The sequence below is a fragment of the Cebus imitator genome, unplaced genomic scaffold (assembly GCF_001604975.1).
Source record: "Cebus imitator isolate Cc_AM_T3 unplaced genomic scaffold, Cebus_imitator-1.0 Scaffold110, whole genome shotgun sequence".
Taxonomy (NCBI): Eukaryota; Metazoa; Chordata; class Mammalia; order Primates; family Cebidae; genus Cebus; species Cebus imitator.
In genome coordinates this window covers 846,775-866,653 of record NW_016107425.1, presented here as the reverse complement: position 1 = coordinate 866,653, position 19,879 = coordinate 846,775, and the positions used below count along the sequence as shown (strand labels likewise).

Below are 19,879 nucleotides of genomic sequence, written 5' to 3'. Positions count from 1 at the left end.
AAAATTAGCCTGGCATTGTGGCACACACCTGTAATTCCAGCTACTTGGGAGGCTGAGGCAGGAGAATTGCTTGAATCCAGGAGACAGAGGTTACAGGGCACCAAGATTGTACCACTGCACTCCAGCCTGGGCAACAAGAACAAAACTATCTCAAAAAACCCCAAACAAACAAACAAACAAAACAAACAAACAAACAAAAGAATTACTGAGGAAAAAATTAATAATCTACCAAATTTTTCCTACAGAAGAAATGTTTGACTAGATATTTTGCAGGAAAATCTTGTTGTTTGAGTATTAATTAGACCCAAGCTTAAACATAGAAATCATTAAAATTAATTTATAATAAACAAAAACAAGGTATGCAATATAAAAGTATGAAATCAAAATTCCTTTTACTTGATTGCATATAGATACTTTTGAAACAAATAGTCAAATGGTAATCCTCTCCATCACTCATATTTTGGGGGAAATTCCAATAGTTAGCTTTTTTCCTTAGGTAAGGAAATGAAACCCAAAAAGCTGATGAACGCAGACACAGCATGCTACTGTCTAACAGTAGGATCTTTCACAATAAAGTACACATTTTCCAGAATAGTGTATTAAGCAGAAACAATGGGAAAGGCATTACTGAAGTAGCATTTAAAACTGTCATACATAGCCCATGATGAGAAGCCTCATAAACTAATTCAAGGTTCTACTCAGAATAATGCAGTAATTTTTTTTTTATTTCTCTATGCCTGCATTAAATAATTCCAGCATCCCCAAGGATTGCTGTGGAAATCCTTATCTTGGCATAATTTTTAGTTGTTATGAGAATGTTATAAGAAGACTTCATGATAGTTCGAACTGAGGAGACTGAATAAAAGGAGAGAGAATTTGACACAAGGAATAAAGTAATTTCATTCAAAAAGAAAACACAGTTAATTCAATTATCTAGATATTGATTCCACATATAGTGAATTATCTGTGATATATCTTTGCCTCCCTTTTGCCAGCCAGTCTGTGCAAATTAAGTTTCTGCTCTATTTCCTAACTATTCCCTTCATACCTTTGCTTTCCACATCAGCCAGAACTTGAAGATATCCACGTGGCGGCCACACTGAATTGCTTTGTCCCCGGTGTCATAGGAGACATCATACTGCTTGTCTGGCTGGAAGAGGTATCCTGCACACATCTGGTTGCATCCTTGGAGTATACCCTATCATGGAAATCAAGATGGGTGCATCTGCATTTACATATCAGAGATGCATTTACAACTGGCTTTAAAACTGGGCTGGATGGAAGGAGGGGCTTGGGGTCATATGCAATCTTTCTTCTGATGTCTTTATGAGGCCTTACACTAGTTCTGATGCTCCTCTCTACAATGACTTTTGGAAAAACTGCCATCCCTTTGTCTCTGACTCTCTGATTAGAAAATGATCTTCCTGTCTCAGATGCAATCCCTCTAAGGGGAAATGTGTGTGGGTGTTTCAGATTGTTTCAAGATTGGGGAGTGCTATGGCATTCAGTGGGCTGGGGTTAGAGACAGAAACTTCCTCAGTGGGTGGGACAGTTTCATGCTGTGAAGAATTTTTCTCTCCAAAAGCGCTCTGGCAAAAGCCTTCCACCCTTTCCAGGGCCTCCTATGAAGTTAACATGGACTCCACTTACTAGTGGAGTAAAGAGGCTGGGCGGGATCTGACTCCTACAGGCTGGAGACAGACTTTTTGGAATGCTTCTGTAAGTTTTGCTACAGCAACAATGCCTTGGAGGGCAGGGTCCTATTAGTAGGCGTGTCTTGAAGAAGGGAATATGAGGCTTAACCATTTCTTTTTTTTTTTTTTTTCTTGAGGCGGAGTCTCTATCACCAGGCTGGAGTGCAGTGGCGCGATCTTGACTCACTGCAACTTCTGTTTTCTGGTTTCAAGCTCCAGACTCCCGAGTAGCTGGGACCACAGGCACGCACCACCACGCCCGGCTAATTTTTTGTATTTTTAGTAGAGACGGGGTTTTATCATGTTAGCCAGGATGGTCTCAATCTCTTGACTTCGTGATTTGCCTGCCTCGGCCTCCCAAAGTGCTGGGATTACAGGCGTGAGCCACAGCACCTGGCCGAGGCTCAGCCATTTACAGCAGCTTTGGGGGTGACATTCCTTGTGGCCCCAAGTTGATATTTAGAGTTGTTGTTTCCTCTCATTTATTTGTCTTGGGACCACACATTCATGCTAAGAACTCTGGGTATGCACCAGTGAGTAGATTTTGTCCTTACTGAGGACAAAAATGATTGGATGCCTCACCTAATTGTGCAAACATGAATACTCAATTAAATAATTCCTTTAAAGGTTCAGTTGCTGACAGACCCTGAGTACTGATCAAGGAAGAAGCAGAATAGACAGCAAGAGCCAAGAGAAGAAACCAGGTTAGCTGCAAGGGCAGGAAAGGACAGCAGCAGCAGACTCTCGATGGGGCTGCCAATCTCGTGAGCCAGCCAACAAGCACTGCAAAGAGATCCCATGTGCATCTTTTTTCCTGCCTTCTAAATAACGTGCAGGCCCCAGCATAGCTTTGAAGGGAGTACAGACCTTCTCTTTGACGAGAATGGCAGAGCACTGCAACAGCACCCCCATCATCTTGTGAGGGTTCCAGGTGACTGAGTTGGCCCTGAAAGAATCACATGAGACTTTCAGAAGGTGCCGGAGTCAGAGGGAGGAAACTTTTCTCTTGAGAAAAACACCCCCATCCCAATTCAAGTCAGTAAATATTACCCATGCCTATTCTCCTGAATTGACTAATCAAGTAGTAAACAAATGTTTTGCAGGCAGTCTTGGAGTATTATATTGCGGACTATATCTTAGAGGTGACTGCTATTAACAACAGTTAACATTTGTGAATAACTTATTATATGTCCTACTGTTTTGAGAGCTTTCAGTTATTGCATCAATATGGTATCATGGTTAAGAACTCAAGCTTTGGAGCCAAACTTAAGTCTGAGTCCCGGCTCGGGCATTTGTTAACTTGGGCATATTCGGTGCCTCAGTTTCCCCATCTGTTAAATGGGGAGTGTGTACCTCACAGAATTAAAGGACAAAATGACTTAATAAATATCAAATGCTAACAAGAGTGCCTGGCACACATAATTCCCACCACAACGCTATGATGTAGTTACTATTATTACCTCTATTTTAGATGGGGAAACTAACACGCAAAAAGGTTAAATATATTACCCAAGGACACAGCATTGGGAAGTGTTGGAGCCAAGATTCAAGTCCAAGGATTCTAACTGCACAGCCATTGTTCATAACCACTCCACTAGACTTTTTCACTCTAGGAGATAGACAGTGACTTCTTTCTGCCTTTTTCTTTTCATTTATAGGCTGGCAACACTGACCTACCCACTTACGGGACAGTATCAAGAGTGGTACCTAAAAGCAAGGCTCGACTGGACTAGTCTAGACTCTGACTACCTATCAGCATTATTTAAATGCTAAATGAGCAAGATTGTGCCAGTTTGGGCTGCAATGATAGCTTAACAAGCATGGTCTCCTAGCAACTGCATCACTCTGTCAGACACAATTAGATGGTTAAGGAGCACACTAGCTAGGGCATTACAGAAACAACTAAGTCTAACGTATGATGATTAAAACCTGGGTAACTTGCTTCACTGGTTTGCAGACTCCTTCCGAAGGGCCTGGCCAATAGCTAGGCACTGCATTTGAATACCTGTGAAGGATCATTTCCCCCAGATAGAGCAATTGGCTGGCTCGGAATCATCCTACCTCTGCTCTCCCTAGCACTAAACCCTTGCTGTGAATTTTCAACCTCTTCATCCTGCTTAGGTCTTTTAGTTAAAGAACCTAAGAAAATAATTTAGTGCACATGTGCACCGTGCTTCAAGGAGAAGAGAGGAAGGTTTGAAGAACCTTTCCCTTCGCTGTATGATAAAAACCTTTGTGAAAGAGACCTGTGAAAAATTCCAAGGAAAGTTAACTAAGTGCTTAACTCACTAAAAAGCATCAGTGTCAGGCCATATTTAAAAGATAGTGAATTTAATCAAATTTCTCATTGCTATCGTTTACCAAGTCATTAAAAAATTATATTTAGGTCTCATAAAATGTCCTAAATGGTTTTTCTGCATATCCTAAAGGTTTGAGGTAAATGATTCTTTGCTGCTACAAAGGGAAAGTAATAAGACATAATATGAATTCAATTTCCTTTAGAAGACTTATATAATTTGAAATGTTAGAAAAGAAAAAGTCCTTTGTGAAATGTTTCAGGTTTTCCTAGACTCAAAGACAGAAAATTAACATTGTCTGAGAAATCTAAAGTTAAGTTGGCTTGGCTCATCCAGATTTCTCTCTCTCTCTCTCTCTCCTCTCTCCTCTCTTTTTCTCTTCTCTTTCTCTCTTTCTTTCTGGCAGAGTCTTGTTCTGTCATCCAGGCTGGAGTGCAGTGGCATGATCTCGGTTCACTGAAACCTCTGACTCCCAGGTTCAAGTGATTCTCCTGCCTCAGCCTCCTAAGTAGCTAGTATTATAGGTGTACACCACCACACCCGGCTAATTTTTGTACTTTTAGTAGAGACAGGTTTCACCAGGTTGGCTAGGCTGGTCTTGAACTCCTGACCTTAAGTGATCTGCCCTTCTTGGCCTCCCAAAGTGCTGGGATTACAGGCATGAGCCACTGTGCCCGGCCCAGATTTCTTACATTATTCTCCAAGTTACGGTGTTGTCCACTTCACAGAGCTGGTCTCAGCCATGTTGACACTGGTCTTCCGAAAGTGAGTCAGAACTTTCGGGAGGCACAGTAGAGGTAACAAAAGCCGGAGTCCTGGCTATGAGAGAAGCCGTGGGTGTGCTCTCCCACTGCCTTCTCCCTGTTCGCCTCTCCCTCCTTAGTCTGCTCCTACCTCTCCCACCTTGCTGCAGCCCCACTGGCCTCTCTGATGATCCTCCCACTTGCCAAGAACTGTCCTGCCCCAGGGCCTTGGCACTTGCCACTCCCACTGCCCAGAATACTCTTCCTCATATCCTTGCTTCCTGTCTCCCTTTATTGCAGCATCTGCTGACATGTCACCTTCTCAGGAAGGTCTCTGACTACCATGTCTGAAACAGCATGCATTGTCACTCACTGTTACCTAACCCCGTTTTATTTTTCTTTACTATGAGACAGATTAAATATTTGTTATGAACATCTAGCCCACTGGAGTGTAAACTTCAGGAGGGCAAATCTCTTAGTTGATAGCACCTTTCATATACTGCCTTATTTTTCCTGCATTTATCAGATACACATATTTTTAGAAAAGCACCATAGGTGGCTGGATGGAAGACAGGTAACTGAATATTCACATCCACTCCTACCTGGCTCATGATAGGTGCTCAGTAAATATATGCTGAATCAATCAATGAATCAATGTGACTTCGTTATGGCTCAGCACTTAAGAGTCAGGTCAAAATCATATTTGGCCTAGAACATCCACTGAACTTGAATGGTGAAAAAGAAAATAAGTTAGGAGCTGAGTGTCCTGCCCTTTCCGAAAGTAAGCTTAATGAGGAAGAAGAGGAACGGGAACCAGGGGCCCTTCCTGTGCCCTTGGCAAACTCCGATGGCCTCCAGTTTTCCTCACTGGTTAGTCTCTCTCATCTCCTACCTGGGTACCTGCAATTGTCTCCTGTTACACTTATCACGTTGTGTTCTAACTACTTGTTTCCTTGTCTTTCTCATTGATTGATTGATTGATTGTTAAGGGTCTTACTATGTTGCCCAGGCTGGTCTCAAACTCTTAGGCTCAAACTCTGAGGCTCTCACCTCAGCCTCCTAAAGCGTTGGGATCACAGGTGTGAGCCACCACACCTGGCCTGTCTTTCTCTTTTTCTAAATGGTGAACTCCTTCAGGATTCATTTAACTGGGGATACAAGTAGTCACATTTGTTACCAATCATCCAATAAATGTTCAACAAATGCCTGCTGAACTAAAGTGAACTTAGACCGAAGTCAGATGCTGGGAATCAGGGCAGGGCGGTGCAGGCTGACCTCAGAGCATAGTCTGCTTGATGTGCTGGCTGGAAGGAGGCCTGGCGAGCTCTGACCCTTACCTTTCTATGCCGTTGAGTTTGTGGCGGTGCTTCCTGGACATGAGCAGCCCACCTCCCCAGGCAGCCTGTGGGGAGAGGGAGAGGTGAGGAGGTGGGGGAGCAGTGACATTTATGAATCTAAAACTAGAAAGAGCAAGAAAGTCTAAAGTGAAAAACATAAGTTTCTCTGAAAAGTTGAGCCCACATTGATTGTTTAACCAGTTGTGATTCTTCATTATTTGTCATTTCTTTTTCAAAGTTCATCTGGAGAGTAGCTGCACAAGTGATACAGGTAGGCCAGGTCTGAGCCTGTGATGCCTGTTCTGCCAAGACCCAAAGGTCCAATGGCCCAATAGCCCGATATGCTGTGGGAAGCCAGAGCTGCACAGTGGGTTCCCCCTCCGGGTGGCTGTGGAAGCTGCCCCCAAAATTGAGGCCTGCTGTCTGGTTCTTTCCAGAGTAGAATTCTAACAGGTCCTGAAACACTGAAAAAGCAGCAGTTCCTGCTGGGTTTGGAGGTCTCACAACAGCTTATACAACAACAAGACATTTTTGTGGGTACCATGATGCATGTTTACTGAATAGCTTGGGATGCCACGTGACACACAGCCTTTGTTAGTCATTAGTTCAGTAGCAAGGCAGATGAGACTATTGGCCAATTATGAGAAGTTAAATCCCTAAGAAAATGGGCAGAGACAGAAAAAAAAAATACACCCAGTCACACATGTGAAAATACATCTTTTGTGTTCCTGGGAAAATTTGGGACTAAATCTCTTAGTTGATGATGCCTTCCATACACTGCCTTATTTTTCCTAAATGTAGCAGATATGCATTTTTTTTTTCTTGAGACAGCGTTTTGCTGTTTCACCCAGGCTGAAGCGAAGTGGCATGATCTCGGCTCACTGCAACCTCTGTCTCCTAGGTTCAAGCGTTTGTCCTGCCTCAGCCTCCCGAGTAGCTGGAATTATAGGAACCCACCACCACACCCAGCTAATTTTTGTATTTTTAGTACGGACGGGGTTTCACCATGTTGGCCAGGCCGGTCTCAAATTCTTGATCTCAGGTGATCCACCTGCCTCAGCCTCCCAAAGTGTTAGGATTATAGGCGTGAGCCACCGCACCTGGCCAGGTATGCACTTTTTAAGAGAAGTGTCATAGATGGCTGGACTGAAGGCAGGTAGCTGAGGGTTCACATTCATGGCCATTCTCTGTATATTGTATCTTCTATTTTTTCCCTCTGAAATCAGTTATATTTTAGTCTGTAGCTGTTTGTCCCAACAAAGCTACCTGAGAAGGTGATGAGACCATATTCTAGGATGAACCACAGAAGAAGACATCAATTGACTCGTAAGGAACTGGATGAGTCCCAGTGGTGTGTACTAGCTGTGAATGGCTGGCTAGGGTCCAGACAAGAACTGGAACTAATGTGGTATGGAGAGAGGGCTGGCTGGGGCATGGGGAGAAGCTTGAGGCAAATCATAAAAAAGAGCTGCTTCTACCCCCAACATGAACTGGGCCTCTTTGAGTTATAGCACTTACATCGACATGCAGCCAAAGGTTATATTTCTCACATATATCTGCAATCTCTTGTATTGGATCAAAAGCTCCATAAACGGTCGTGCCAGCAGTTGCATTGACATAAAAGGGAACATATCCCTAGAAGGAAAGACAGATATAGGCTGATTAGTGTTTTTGACCTTTCTCATTTGCTGATTTCCACAGGAAGCAGAAGAATTGTGTAGCATTTATCTCTAACAGTAATTGGCAAAGCTTGAGTGTCACCAGATACTATGTCTAGTAGTGTTTTGTTGGCTCATTCACTCACTCATTCATTCATTTATTCGACCAATTTTTTTTTCAGCGCCTTTTATGTGCTGGACCCTGCTGTAGATGCTGGGGACTCAGCAGTGAGCACAACAGATGAAGAATTCTGTCATTGTGGAGTTTACGTTTTAGTGGCAAGTGACAGATAATAAGCCAAATTAAATAAGCAAAATATATAATATGTTTGATAGCAATAAATTATATGGCAAAAAGTAAAGCAGCAAAGAGTAATAATAAGTGTTTGGAATGATGGCCAGATAGTTCTGATTATCACATGGGCATTATTCTTTTAAGGGGCTGTGTTGTTTTAAGTGAATTGATATAATAATTATACTGAAACATTGTGGGGTTTGATTATTTAAAATAGTTCTATACACTGTGAAAGCTGATACACTCACTAACAATGGACGTGGTGAAATATTGACGGAAACAAAAAATAAATGAAGGAGTAGAGTAATAGATCCAAGACAAGTTTGGGGAAATCTGTGAGTCTTAGCTTTTCGTTCTTTCTGAGACAGGGTCTTGCTCCGTCACCTAGGCTGGAGTGCATTGGCACGATCATGGCTCACTTCAGCTTCTACCTCCTCAACTCAAGCAATCCTCCCACCTCACCTTTCTGAGTAGCTGGGACTACAGGTATGCACCACCATACTTGGCTATTTTAAAAACATTTTTGTAGAGATGTGGGTCACCTTATGTTGCCCAGGCTGGTTTTAAGTTCCTGGGCTCAAGGGATCCTCCTGCCTCAGCCTCCCAAAGTGCTGGGATTACAGGTGTGAGCCACAGCACCCAGCCTCTAAGGCTTTTCTGAAGCTCAGCTCTACCTCTGCTCCTTGCTCAGTCTTTACAACACTTAGATCCAACTCCTGTGCCAAGACCCCAGCAAACAACTACAATAAGAGAAGAAGGTACAACAATGTAACCAAAACAACCATGTGTTGGTAAATGGCCTGACAGCTACCTGGCATTGACTTGTGGATACATCTGTTCTATGAGATTTTTGTTGTTGTTGTTTAATAGAGTTTGTTGAGGCTGGATTCGCCAAGTACCATGGGCCATCTGCCAGGGCATGGAAGCACTTTGCTAAACAGAATCCTAAGCTAAAATGGCATTTGTTAAAATGAGATAATACCCAACAAGTAGCAAGTAAAAATTTCAATTAGGCTATATCTTCATGATGCTCAGGTAGCTGATTTTATTGGAGAACATCAAACCAATCATTTGGCACAATGAGAGGACAAATAGTTTAATGACTGCATTTTTCATTAAAAAAAGAAAAACAACCCTGATATTGTATAGACATAGTTTTAAAATAAAATATTTTACAAGTTGGAAATAAGCACATATCTAAGAATAGAGTTTTAGAAACACAAGAAAATTGTCTCTTATCAAGGACACTTTTTGTGGAGGGCAGGAAGAAGGTATTTTTAAAAACGTGTTTTCAATGGTGTTTAGATGCACCACAGAATACATACCTTCTGTTTGGCTTCAAGAATTTTTGCCTCAAAATCAGCTGGAATTATCTTCCCCCTATAATTGTTGGAAAAGGAGGGAAATTAAAATGAAGAATCAATGAGATTGCACATGAAAAAAATTTTAGCAGCAGCAAAAAGCAATTTAATCGGATATTTTCAACAGACCATTAGCAGCTTGGCACACTGTATTGAGCCAGTCCTTAAGCACAATAAAACAAATTTAACAGATGAACACATTTAATACATCAAGAACCTAATATTCACTCTCCCCTGCCTACCTTTCATTGCACTTTATCAAAATCACATTGTCAGTTCCAAAGCCAAGTGCAGCCCCAGCTTTCTTTATGGAATAGTGACTCTGCAACAAACAGAGGCTTGAGGTTAGAAATTGGAGAGTCCCCTGAAAAACACCACTATCCATGAGAAAGCATCCCCGACTCACGTGTTCTGAGGTGAAGAGGACCAGTTTGGGCACAGCAGCCATGCCCTTTGTCTTAACTTCCGGGAAGTACTTGTAGCGAGCAGCCATGATGCTGTACATGTTGGATATGGCGCCCCCTGTCAGCAAGCGGACATATTGGGAGGTGTTGGGGCTCTTTCATTATTGTTTCTAAAAATGAACGCTGAGCTGGTGTCTCAAGAGACAAGGGAGGTCAGGAAGCGGAAGGATAATATCCTGATAGGTTTTGCTGGCTTCCCTATTGCTGGGGCTTCCCACTGGACCCTTTACCCTGGGAATACAAGTAGTCACACTTATTACCAAAGCTATCTAGGCAGTTTGGCGGGAGGTAATTCATGTACTTCAGTGCCCTTTCACCTGAAGTCTAGACAGAAATATAAGAGGTAGCAGCAGCAGTGGCTGCAAAGGGATAAGTGAGTTATAACCTTTCTGCTTTACTTTCTGCTCAATCTATTTACCGAGCAAAGATGTATCTGTTCCCTGAGTTCAGAAAGACAGAGAGAGAGAGTAATGGAGCCTACAGAAACAATGACATTTCTTGGTTACCTGCCTAGGTGCTCTCTTCAGCCCAATTGAATTACTCAGTCATTTAGGAGAACTCTAAGTTTATTAAAATAAGAACAAACCCATGTTTACCTAAATAAAGACACAAGGAGAACTGACATAACTATGTATGTTTGGCCAACACAAATTAGTTAATTTACATTAATTATCTGACAATTAAACTGGCAAATTTGTGGTCTGCTTCAATTACCTAGATAACTGCAATTCTTATTTCTTCTTTTTTCCTTGTACACAATCACACTGTCTCTGACACCATCAGAATACCTATTCTTGTTTTAAAAATTCTTATTTTATCTACTTCAAACTAGAGATTCAACGTAGATATACTATTTTAGCTGAAATCAGTCAATCAATTAATAATCTTGATTTACTGATCCCCAGCATAATCAAACTGCTGTTGACAGAATGGAGTTGTTTAATAATGAGACCTTGTTTCTACAAAAGAAATTTAAAAACAGCGGGGCATGGTGCCACATGCCTATAGTCCCAGCTACTTCAGAAGCTGAAGCAGGAGGATCGCTTGAGCCCAGGAGTTTGAGGCTGCAGTGAGCTAGGATCACACCACTGCACTCTAGCCTATGTGACAGACTAAGAGCCTGTCTCAAAAAAATTAGCATGATCTAGATACAGCCTTTGTCAGTTTTTATGGATTTAGGCACAGCCTTTGTTAGTTCGTGCATATAGGACATAGCACTTTTGCTAGCCTTCATCTTGAGAAAGATAGGAAGTCAGAGTATCAAAAAAAAACTTTTAAGGCATTATTCTTCCACAAACCTACTTCATATTTTGTACTCTCAAGAATCCCAAACCTTCAGAAGAGGAAGAGAAGAGAAACCTACCAGGAGAAAATATCCCATCACCATCTTTACTTGACCATCCAACTATCTCTCTCATCTTCTTAAGTGTTATTTGTTCCATGAGGACAAACACTGGTGCAATTTCATATGTAAACCTGGAACGGTGGTAAGAAAAAGGATGAAAGAAAAGAAAGAAGTCAAATCACTTATTTTAGGAGCATAGGATTGGTTTAGTATTTGTAGTTGGGTTCTTTAAAAAGCTGTTCGAAACCACTAATATGATCTATTTCCTGGAAATGCATTAAGTCGCCGATCATAAAATGTCAGAAACCAGCCTGGGTTACTGAAAGAGGTGGTGGAAGTGCCAGCCCTGTGATACTTCACCAACAAAATAGATTCTTATCTGAGTGGAATGTCTTAGGCATGGTCCACCCAGAGGAACAGAAGGAAAGAAAATGACTTTTCTGAGTCCCTTTTACCTCTAAGATTATAGGAAAATGCAAATTTTAATTGAAAAAAGCATTCCAAGTTCTACATAAAATTGGTTTACAATTTTTTTTTTTAAAACTGACTGCCAGTTTTACACTTGTAGAATATATAAAAGCCAGAGCCAAAGTCTATCTTTTAAAGATAATGTAAACATGTTAAAGCTAACTGTGAAGATAATTGGAAATATTGACCCAAATTTTAAAGATCTCAATATAATTATCTACATGATTTTCCTACTAATAATTCTCAAGGACAGCTATGTTTCTATAATTCTCTGAAGTCAATGTCTGTCAAGAATAATTATAAGTGATGATTTTCTAATTACAAATTATAAATAACAACAAGATGGTCAACTGGCATACACAGCTAGCTGTGGGCATCAGTTATCTTGGCAGGTTACATTTGTCTTCTAACAAACTGATTTAAAAGTAGCAAGCCATGCTCTTTTCAAAGCAATTCAATGCAGAGGCACAGGCTGGTAGACTAGTCATTGAAACAAGATCATGAGACCAAATGTGGGGCCTAAGAAAAATCAAGGAAGATCTGTCCACAGACAATTAAGCCAGAAAAGAAAAAGATATTTACTAAGCTCTGAGGCTCTTTGTCTTTCTTGTTTTTGCCCGGCATTCTTCAGCGTTAGAGTCTGTAGGCTGGGCTCAGACCATTCTCACTGAAAAGAGATGCCTAGACTGACTCAGCCAAGGGACACGGGAAGCTTTATCACTGGTTAGGGTGTTTTGGCCAAATGCTAATGTTGAAGACTAATGGGAATTCTTGCTTGTTTAATGATTTAGAAAAGCTATTTGTAAGGATGAGATAACTATTGTTGTACATGAGACACAGATGAAGCTACTAAGTTTTAACTGTGGATGAAAAAAGGAGTCAAATTAATCAAATGGAGGTAAAAGAAGACAAAGAAGATCCTGAAGGATCCTCAGATATGTTGGTAGAAGCATTTTGTTTCCAAAAAGAATACGTCCATTTTCCTTGGGAGGCGCCTGGAAATTTAGGAAGACCCTTGGAAACCATGTGTGCAGTTACCATCACCTCTGGAGGTCACAATCATGCTTTGGTTCTGCTCTGAGCCCCATCACCGTAGCAACCAACACTCCCTCATGTCTGATGGCCTGATAAAGGAAGAAGAAGAGAAGGATTCCTGGTTTAGCCTGTGCTGCCGAGTGTACCAAGAGGCAAACTCACGATGGGCTTCTAATCATTCTTGAACAAATGTGTTATTAACGGTTCTGCTGATTTCTGGAAATATTGAAATGGCAAAAATGTTTGCATGGTGGGGAGATACCGGGTGTAGTGTATGTGCTACAATCTCCCAGTACTATATAAGAAAGCCCTCTGGGGTAAGGCAAGGAACAAACAAAATCACATACCATAATATCGGAACCACATCAAAGACTGGATGAAAGTTGACTTAGAGTCAAGTCAATGTTGTCCAGGCAGGAACCACATAGACAAGGGAGAGGGATAGGGACTGAATATCAGGCATAGGTCCAACTCCATGCTTCATGATTCAAATCAAATTAGGCCCAAGATTTGCATGAATTAGCCTCCCTAAGAACCAGGAACATGGTCATTACTCTCAGGAGGAAGAGTCTAGAGAGTTTGATCGTAAGTCTAACTGATCTCATCTATTTCAGGTTCTGTATGTATGCCAGGTACCTGATTCTTAAACTTTCTTTTGGTTTTATTCAACAAATACTGAGTGACTATTCTCTGCCAGGTAACATCCTATGTACTAAGAAACTAAGAGATTAGAAGACACCTTTCTCAACCTTGAGGAGGAAACTTACTAGGATGAATCTAGCATCTGATTCTTGGCCTTAGCTGCATCCTGTCTGATAGTCCCTGCCCGAGTCTAAAGGACCAATTTTCTACTCTTCTCCTGACTTCTGAGCTTAGTCCTGACACGCTTTCCTGAAAGCTGGTATATCGGTCCGTGGCTGCTGATCCACAGCCAGGCCTGGCAAATGGGCTGACATGGTGTTCTTCATTCCTGACACTTCTTCTGACCCTGCTGCCCCATCCTGGGCCATGTTTACAATCTGTACAGCTGCTCCACAGCCTTAAAGAAGGCCTTGTAGTTCACCTAAAACAGTTTAATTTTTTTTTTTTTTTTGCATTTTATATAGAGATGGAGATCTCACTATGTTGCCCAGGCTGGTCTTGAACTCTTGGCCTCAAGTGATCCTCCTGCCTTGGCCTTCCAAAATTCTGAGATAACAGTCATGAGCTACCGTGCCCGGTGGTTCTTCACCTAATTGGGATCACGGACTCCTTTGGGAATCTTAGGAAATCTGCAGTTCCTCTCTCCAGGTAAAAACTGAAGGTAGGCACATCATTTTGTGTAGAACTATAGGAGATTCTTCTCTTGCAACCTGGATTCCAGGTTGGGTACCCTTTTAGTAAATGACTGATGGAAGCAAATGAAATCAAGAGATCAAAGGTCAAATATGAATTCAGAAGAAGCTGGTTAGAGGCTAAAATCAAAGTCTAAGATTGCATTTCAGAGTCAGAACCAGAAACTAAACCTGCCAGAAGTTCTGGGTTGAAGCATAAGAACGCGGGATTGGAAGTAAGGATGTAAAACAGTAGGATGGTGGCGTTCATGGAGTGACACTAAAAGAGCATTTTGAGCATGTCTATATTCTGAGTATGGAAGTGAGTCAGCCCTTTTTCAGGGGTTCAACTCACCTTCCCAGAGGGGTTTACTCAGAATGGAGGCAAATTGATTGTCAACAAGCTGTAGGTCCTATGTGGCAGAGTCTGCTTGTTGCTAGCTGTATCAATTTTTCTTTGCTTTGTTAAATTTTATTTAGGGTTACAGTTCACTCTGACCAAAGACTGTATTTTCTACTCTTTTTTGGTGTGCTCATGGACTAAGTTCTAGCTAAAGAGGCTTTATGGAAATGTGTGAGACTCCTGAGAAGGGTTTTTAATTTTATTTTTAATCAGAAAGGAGTATGTCTCTTTTGTCCGTCCTTCCTTCCTTTCTCCCTCCCTCCCTCTCTCTCTTCCTTCTTCCCTCCTTCCTTTCCCTTTCCTTCCTTCCTTTCTCCTTCCTTCCTTCCTCCCTTCTTCCTTTCCCTTTCCTTCCATCCTTTCTCCTTCCCTCCTTCCCTCCTTCCCTCCTTCCTTCCTTCCACCCTTCCTCCCTTCTTTCCTTCCTCCCTTCCTCCCTCCCTCCCTCCCTCCTTTCTGAGTTCTGGAACACAGGAGTGATGGCTGGAGCTCTAGCAGCTAGCCTGCAACATGATGCAACTTTCAGGATGGGAGCCATGTGCTATAATAGGGATTAGAAAGGCACACAAAATCTGGATCCCTGGTGACTGTCAAACTGGGAACTTCTTTAATGAGAGAAAGAAATAATCTTCCATGCCGACTCTATCCTGATATTCCTCTCCTTACAGATGTGGCAGGTAGCACATCTTCACCTTAAAAGGTAACAGCTGAGGGGAGCTTAGGAAAACCCTCTGCTGTCCAGATGATGAGAGACAGAAATAAAAGATTCAGGAGGGTTTCAAATAGCAGCAGTGACCTGTGTGGTGGCTGCCTTTCTGAGGTGCACACACTGTACCTTGTATACACTAGGCACTTAGGACTGCAGCCATTTTTAGTCTTCAGAAGCACTCTGTAGGATGGATAATCTTATCCTCCATTTTCCTGATGAGGAAACTGAGGTTCAGAGAAATACAGTGATTTGTTTTAAGATCTCCCAGTTAGTGTGTTTCATCGGAATTCCAGGTCCTTTACGTCCCAGCTGCTTTTCCATGACAAATGAGAACTGCTTACCATGGGCTCCTCTCTAACAACCTGCCCAGTGGTGTACAATGACAAATAACCCCCATAGAGAATTTCTCCTGGATAATTTTCTAGAAAATAAAGTGATAGATGCTTGAAATCATAATCTCATAGCAAAGGGTTGTGATAGATTTTGCCATTATGGTTATGTATTGCCATCAGGTATTGAGGGCGGGCTGATATTTACACTTGGGCCCTGCTCAACCTGCACAGTTGTGCTTGGTGGCCCTGTGTTGGAGGAAAAGAGCTGTATGTGCCTTGGACAACTCCACATTTGTAAAGTTTTCTTTGGATCTTCATTGGGTCCTTGCTTGGAAGAAGAACATACTTCAAAGCTATGTGCAAAAGCAGGTGTAAAGGCACAGACATAGACTTCTATTTTTTTTTTTATTTTTTTTGAAATGGTGTCTCACTCTGTCTCCCAGGCTGGAGTGCAGAGGCATAATCTCAGCTCACTGCAGCCTCTACCTCCCAGGCTCAAGCGATTCTCCTGCCTCAGCCTGCTGAGTAGCTGGGATTACAGGCGCAAGCCACCATGCCCAGATAATTTTTGTGTTTTTAGTAGACATAGTTTTCACCATGTTGGCCAGGCTGGCCTTGAACACCTGACCTCAGGTGATCCACCCACCTTGGCCTCCCAAAGTGCTGGGATTACAGACGTGAGCCACTGTGCTGGACCTACGGTCTTTCTATTCTAATAGTCAGAGACCTTGCACTTTGCACTTGAGTCAGGTTATTTGATCATTCTTTTAAAGAAACTATGCCGAGGAATGTAGTTCTTGTTCTCTCTGTCAGGTGCCGCCTGAACTCAATGAGAGTACAGGACCAAAACCAGGCATTAACACTACATAAATCCTGCACTGCCAAAGGAAGATCCTTTTGCCATTCTTTCCCAGACTTATTTTGAACACTGTTTCCATGTGGAGACGGAGTTGTCACAAGGGAGCAAATTCTGCCTCAGCTCCTGACAGTGCTGCCACATTTCATGATCTTCCTGGGGAACTGGCTTAGAACAATTTCCAGATAATAGTTACTACTTCATCAGGCAATGCCTTGTCTCTAGAACTGACAGAAACTATTTTACCATTTTAAATAACCTTCTCTATCGATCTGTTAGAATCGAATCATATTTTATAAATGTCTACCATTCAGTATAGCTACAATTACTATGTGTCTTTAGTTACATTGGTCTTGACCTCAGATAGCTGGAACACATTTTAGTGTTTTGCAGCTGAGCTAAGAGAAGAGTAAGGGACTTGGTTTTATGAACACAAACCAAAAAAGGAGAATTTGTGGGATTTTTCTGGTTGAAGAACATCTGGTCATACGTGGTTCAAAGGGAGGAGGTCCCTTATTTACCCTGAGATTGGAGATATATATATATATGTGTATATATATCAGCTGAGAGCCCTAAAGAACACACACATAAAGGTGCTGAGTGAATTCAGTGCCTATATTAATATAGGTACTTGGACCTTAATAGATATGTATCCTTTACTCTGTTTTTCTCACTTTCCAAATAGTTGAGTTAAAAACAACTATATTTCCTAATATAAACTGTTCCTTAGTGTTAGATACTACAATTAAGCATTAGTGTCTTTTCCCAAGTTATAAGAAAGCCTACTGTGATGCCTGTGCTAGATGGTATATTTTTATCTCAAAAGTCACAATACAGGAAAGATTGCTAAATGGAGCTTTTTGTTTGAATTCCAAGCAACTGAATCTCTGACCTGAATTACTCTTGGCCCTTCCAAATCTCAGTGACCCAACATGGACACTCCGTGACACTAACCATGACTTGCAAGCAGGGAGCATGAAAACCATTTTAGTTTTTCAATCAGTTTAATCTTTTATGCTTTTTAGCACCAAAGGCTTCGCTTGTCACATTTGCTTTTTAAAATTTGTCACTGTTGTTTTAAATTAGCCAAGAAAACAGGAATCCTTAATTAACAGAAACTTTTCTGAATGTAGTTATGTATTTTGACTCACAGCATTAAACAGCTTTAGAATACATGTGGGTCACTTTATAATTTTAAATTCCCTTCAGGTTTTCTGACTGAGAGCAGTTTGTTTAAGAAAAACGGATAATTTACCTTCTATCTTGATATCAAATGAAATTGCTCCTTTTAAGCAATACTACCCTTTCACCTAAATTCAGTTTTGTAATCTACTTTTCTATGAACTTGTAAATTGCATTATTAAATTGAAAAATAGTTTATCAAGTATTTACCATTAAAGTAGAACTGTGATAAACCTAAAGATTTTCAGAGAAAAAATGACCATGGCAACTTTAATAAAATAGCACCATTGAAATTGGACTTTTAAAGCAGCAAGCCATAGTCACACATGAAAACAGTAAGTGGGACTTACATATTGGTATTGGCAGTTGATGTCAGCCATTCTCCGGCTAGACCAATGATATCCAATCCAGTGGAGAGCTGGTTGAAAAATCGAGGATGACCTAGAGAGGTAACAGAAAAGCATCAAGGCAAATGCAGATTTCTTAACCTATCTTCAAGGGAAATGGCCTGCCCCACTGGGTCACACTGATGGGGCTTCCATTCCCAGTGATACGTCGAATAAGGCTCCTCAAAGATATTGGAGAAGGAAGGGCAGGTTGACCCACCCTATACCAACCATTAGCATTCATGATGTCTCCCAAACTTCTTGTTTCTAAAGCATCATGCTTTTAAATAATAATATCTAATGTCATGAAACAAATCATGCTTTCCAGTGTTTTGTGTTTTGATGTGTTTTGCCAATATATATGTATAGTCAGGTGACCTTTAAATTAAATTTATGGCTGAGATGACCTAGCTCTCCTCTGTGAAATGGTCAGACACAGCCTATTTCACTCATTGAGTTGTTGGTGAAATAATTGTTTTTACTACGTAACTCTAAATCCCTGTGTAACCCACAGTATGCTTTAACAGGCTTTGCTCTCAGCAAATTCAGGATTGTTGCCAAGTTTTTGCCAACTTAGCATTCAATGGAAAATTCAACTCCACATCAGCAGGCTTGGCTCAGCTGTCAGGAAGGAGTCAACGCAATAGATTATCTAGGGACATGTGGCTGGGAACTGGTGTTAGAAAGATATGCTGACTGCTGTGTTTCCAGTGGAAATTGCCTTTGCCTCTGGGGGGACAAAAAACTGTCAGAGAGCTAGCGTTAGAATGTTCCTGGTCTAAATCTCCTCTCTGAGAATCTCTATTCTTCCCTAGATGTGATTCAGAACATCTGGACTATGACTTCTTATATCAGAAGATACCAACCTCTGCATCTTAAGAGCACTCACAAAATCATACTAATTTTTAGAGAAAAATAAAAGAAGCATAACTAGTAAACTTAGTTTAAGTAAGGGGCCAGATTCTAGGTATTCCTGTGGAGTATCCTAAATAGGTAAATGATGCCATATTACTCTACTTTGCTCATTTCCAACAGAATCTATGAGATCTCCTGAAACAACACATTTTGTTGACAGCCATTAAAATATATAAGCAATATCCATTTAAAAACTTTTAACAATAAACGCTTCATTTTAAGACAAGACTGAATAGTAAATAAATGCAATCACACTATTTGATAGTGTATCAAAACCACCCAGCTTGGCAGAGACCAAAGATGGACAAAGACAGAGAGATTAACACAAAGTGAAACAGTATCTGTTTGTCCACTAAAATATAAAGGACACAAAGTCCTCCAAAATTTGATTTTTAGCTTATGGTTACAACCTTATGTCCCCAAATCTTATATCTACTAGAATTTCTATTAAGTAACAAAATAGTTTTGCATTTCAATTTCAGTTCTCTATATTGGATGACAATAACAGATGATAGATATGGTGCCGGGCCGCTCATAGCCTAAATTCAGGTAGGGGGAGAGGGAAAGAATTATTTTTTAAAGTAAGGTTTTTCCACAAATAAACTACAAGAAAAAATAAGAGTTGGAGGGGGATCTCTTGATTAGGACACATGGAAACCAAATGCATGTAAGAGATTTATTTGGATCCTGATTCAAATGAGTTTAACAAAAGGAAAACCTTTATGACATTCATGATACAGTCGGAAATTTAAAAACTGACTAAATGTTTCATTGTATTAAGGAGCTATAAATTTTGTTTTTATTTCAGGTATGACAATGACATTGTGGGTTTTTTGTTAAGTTCTTAAGAATGAATATTTATGAATACAATAATATTATGTTGGGGATTTGCTTTCATGTAATATAAGTGACGGGGAGTTGATGGAGGTACAGGTAAAGGGCTGATGGTAGTTAAAGCAGGGCATTAGGAGGCCGGGCGCGGTGGCTCAAGCCTGTAATCCCAGCACTTTGGGAGGCCGAGGCGGGTGGATCACGAGGTCAAGAGATCGAGACCATCCTGGTCAACATGGTGAAACCCCGTCTCTA

General features: G+C 41.1%; 1 protein-coding gene across 2 annotated transcripts in view; it reads right to left on the bottom strand.

Annotated features, from left to right (window-relative positions):
• Window positions 1-19,879, bottom strand: part of GAD1 (glutamate decarboxylase 1) — a 44,204-nt gene that overhangs the window by 6,466 nt on the left and 17,859 nt on the right. For both annotated transcript variants that reach the window (XM_017538164.1, XM_037741888.1), the window contains 9 exons: window positions 17,843-17,933; window positions 11,213-11,325; window positions 9,792-9,907; window positions 9,628-9,707; window positions 9,350-9,404; window positions 7,590-7,706; window positions 6,072-6,136; window positions 2,562-2,640; window positions 1,049-1,198 (listed from right to left, as the gene is read on the bottom strand). In XM_017538164.1, the coding sequence (XP_017393653.1) occupies window positions 1,049-1,198; window positions 2,562-2,640; window positions 6,072-6,136; window positions 7,590-7,706; window positions 9,350-9,404; window positions 9,628-9,707; window positions 9,792-9,907; window positions 11,213-11,325; window positions 17,843-17,933 (866 nt within the window). The remainder of the gene's footprint in view (window positions 1-1,048; window positions 1,199-2,561; window positions 2,641-6,071; window positions 6,137-7,589; window positions 7,707-9,349; window positions 9,405-9,627; window positions 9,708-9,791; window positions 9,908-11,212; window positions 11,326-17,842; window positions 17,934-19,879) is intronic.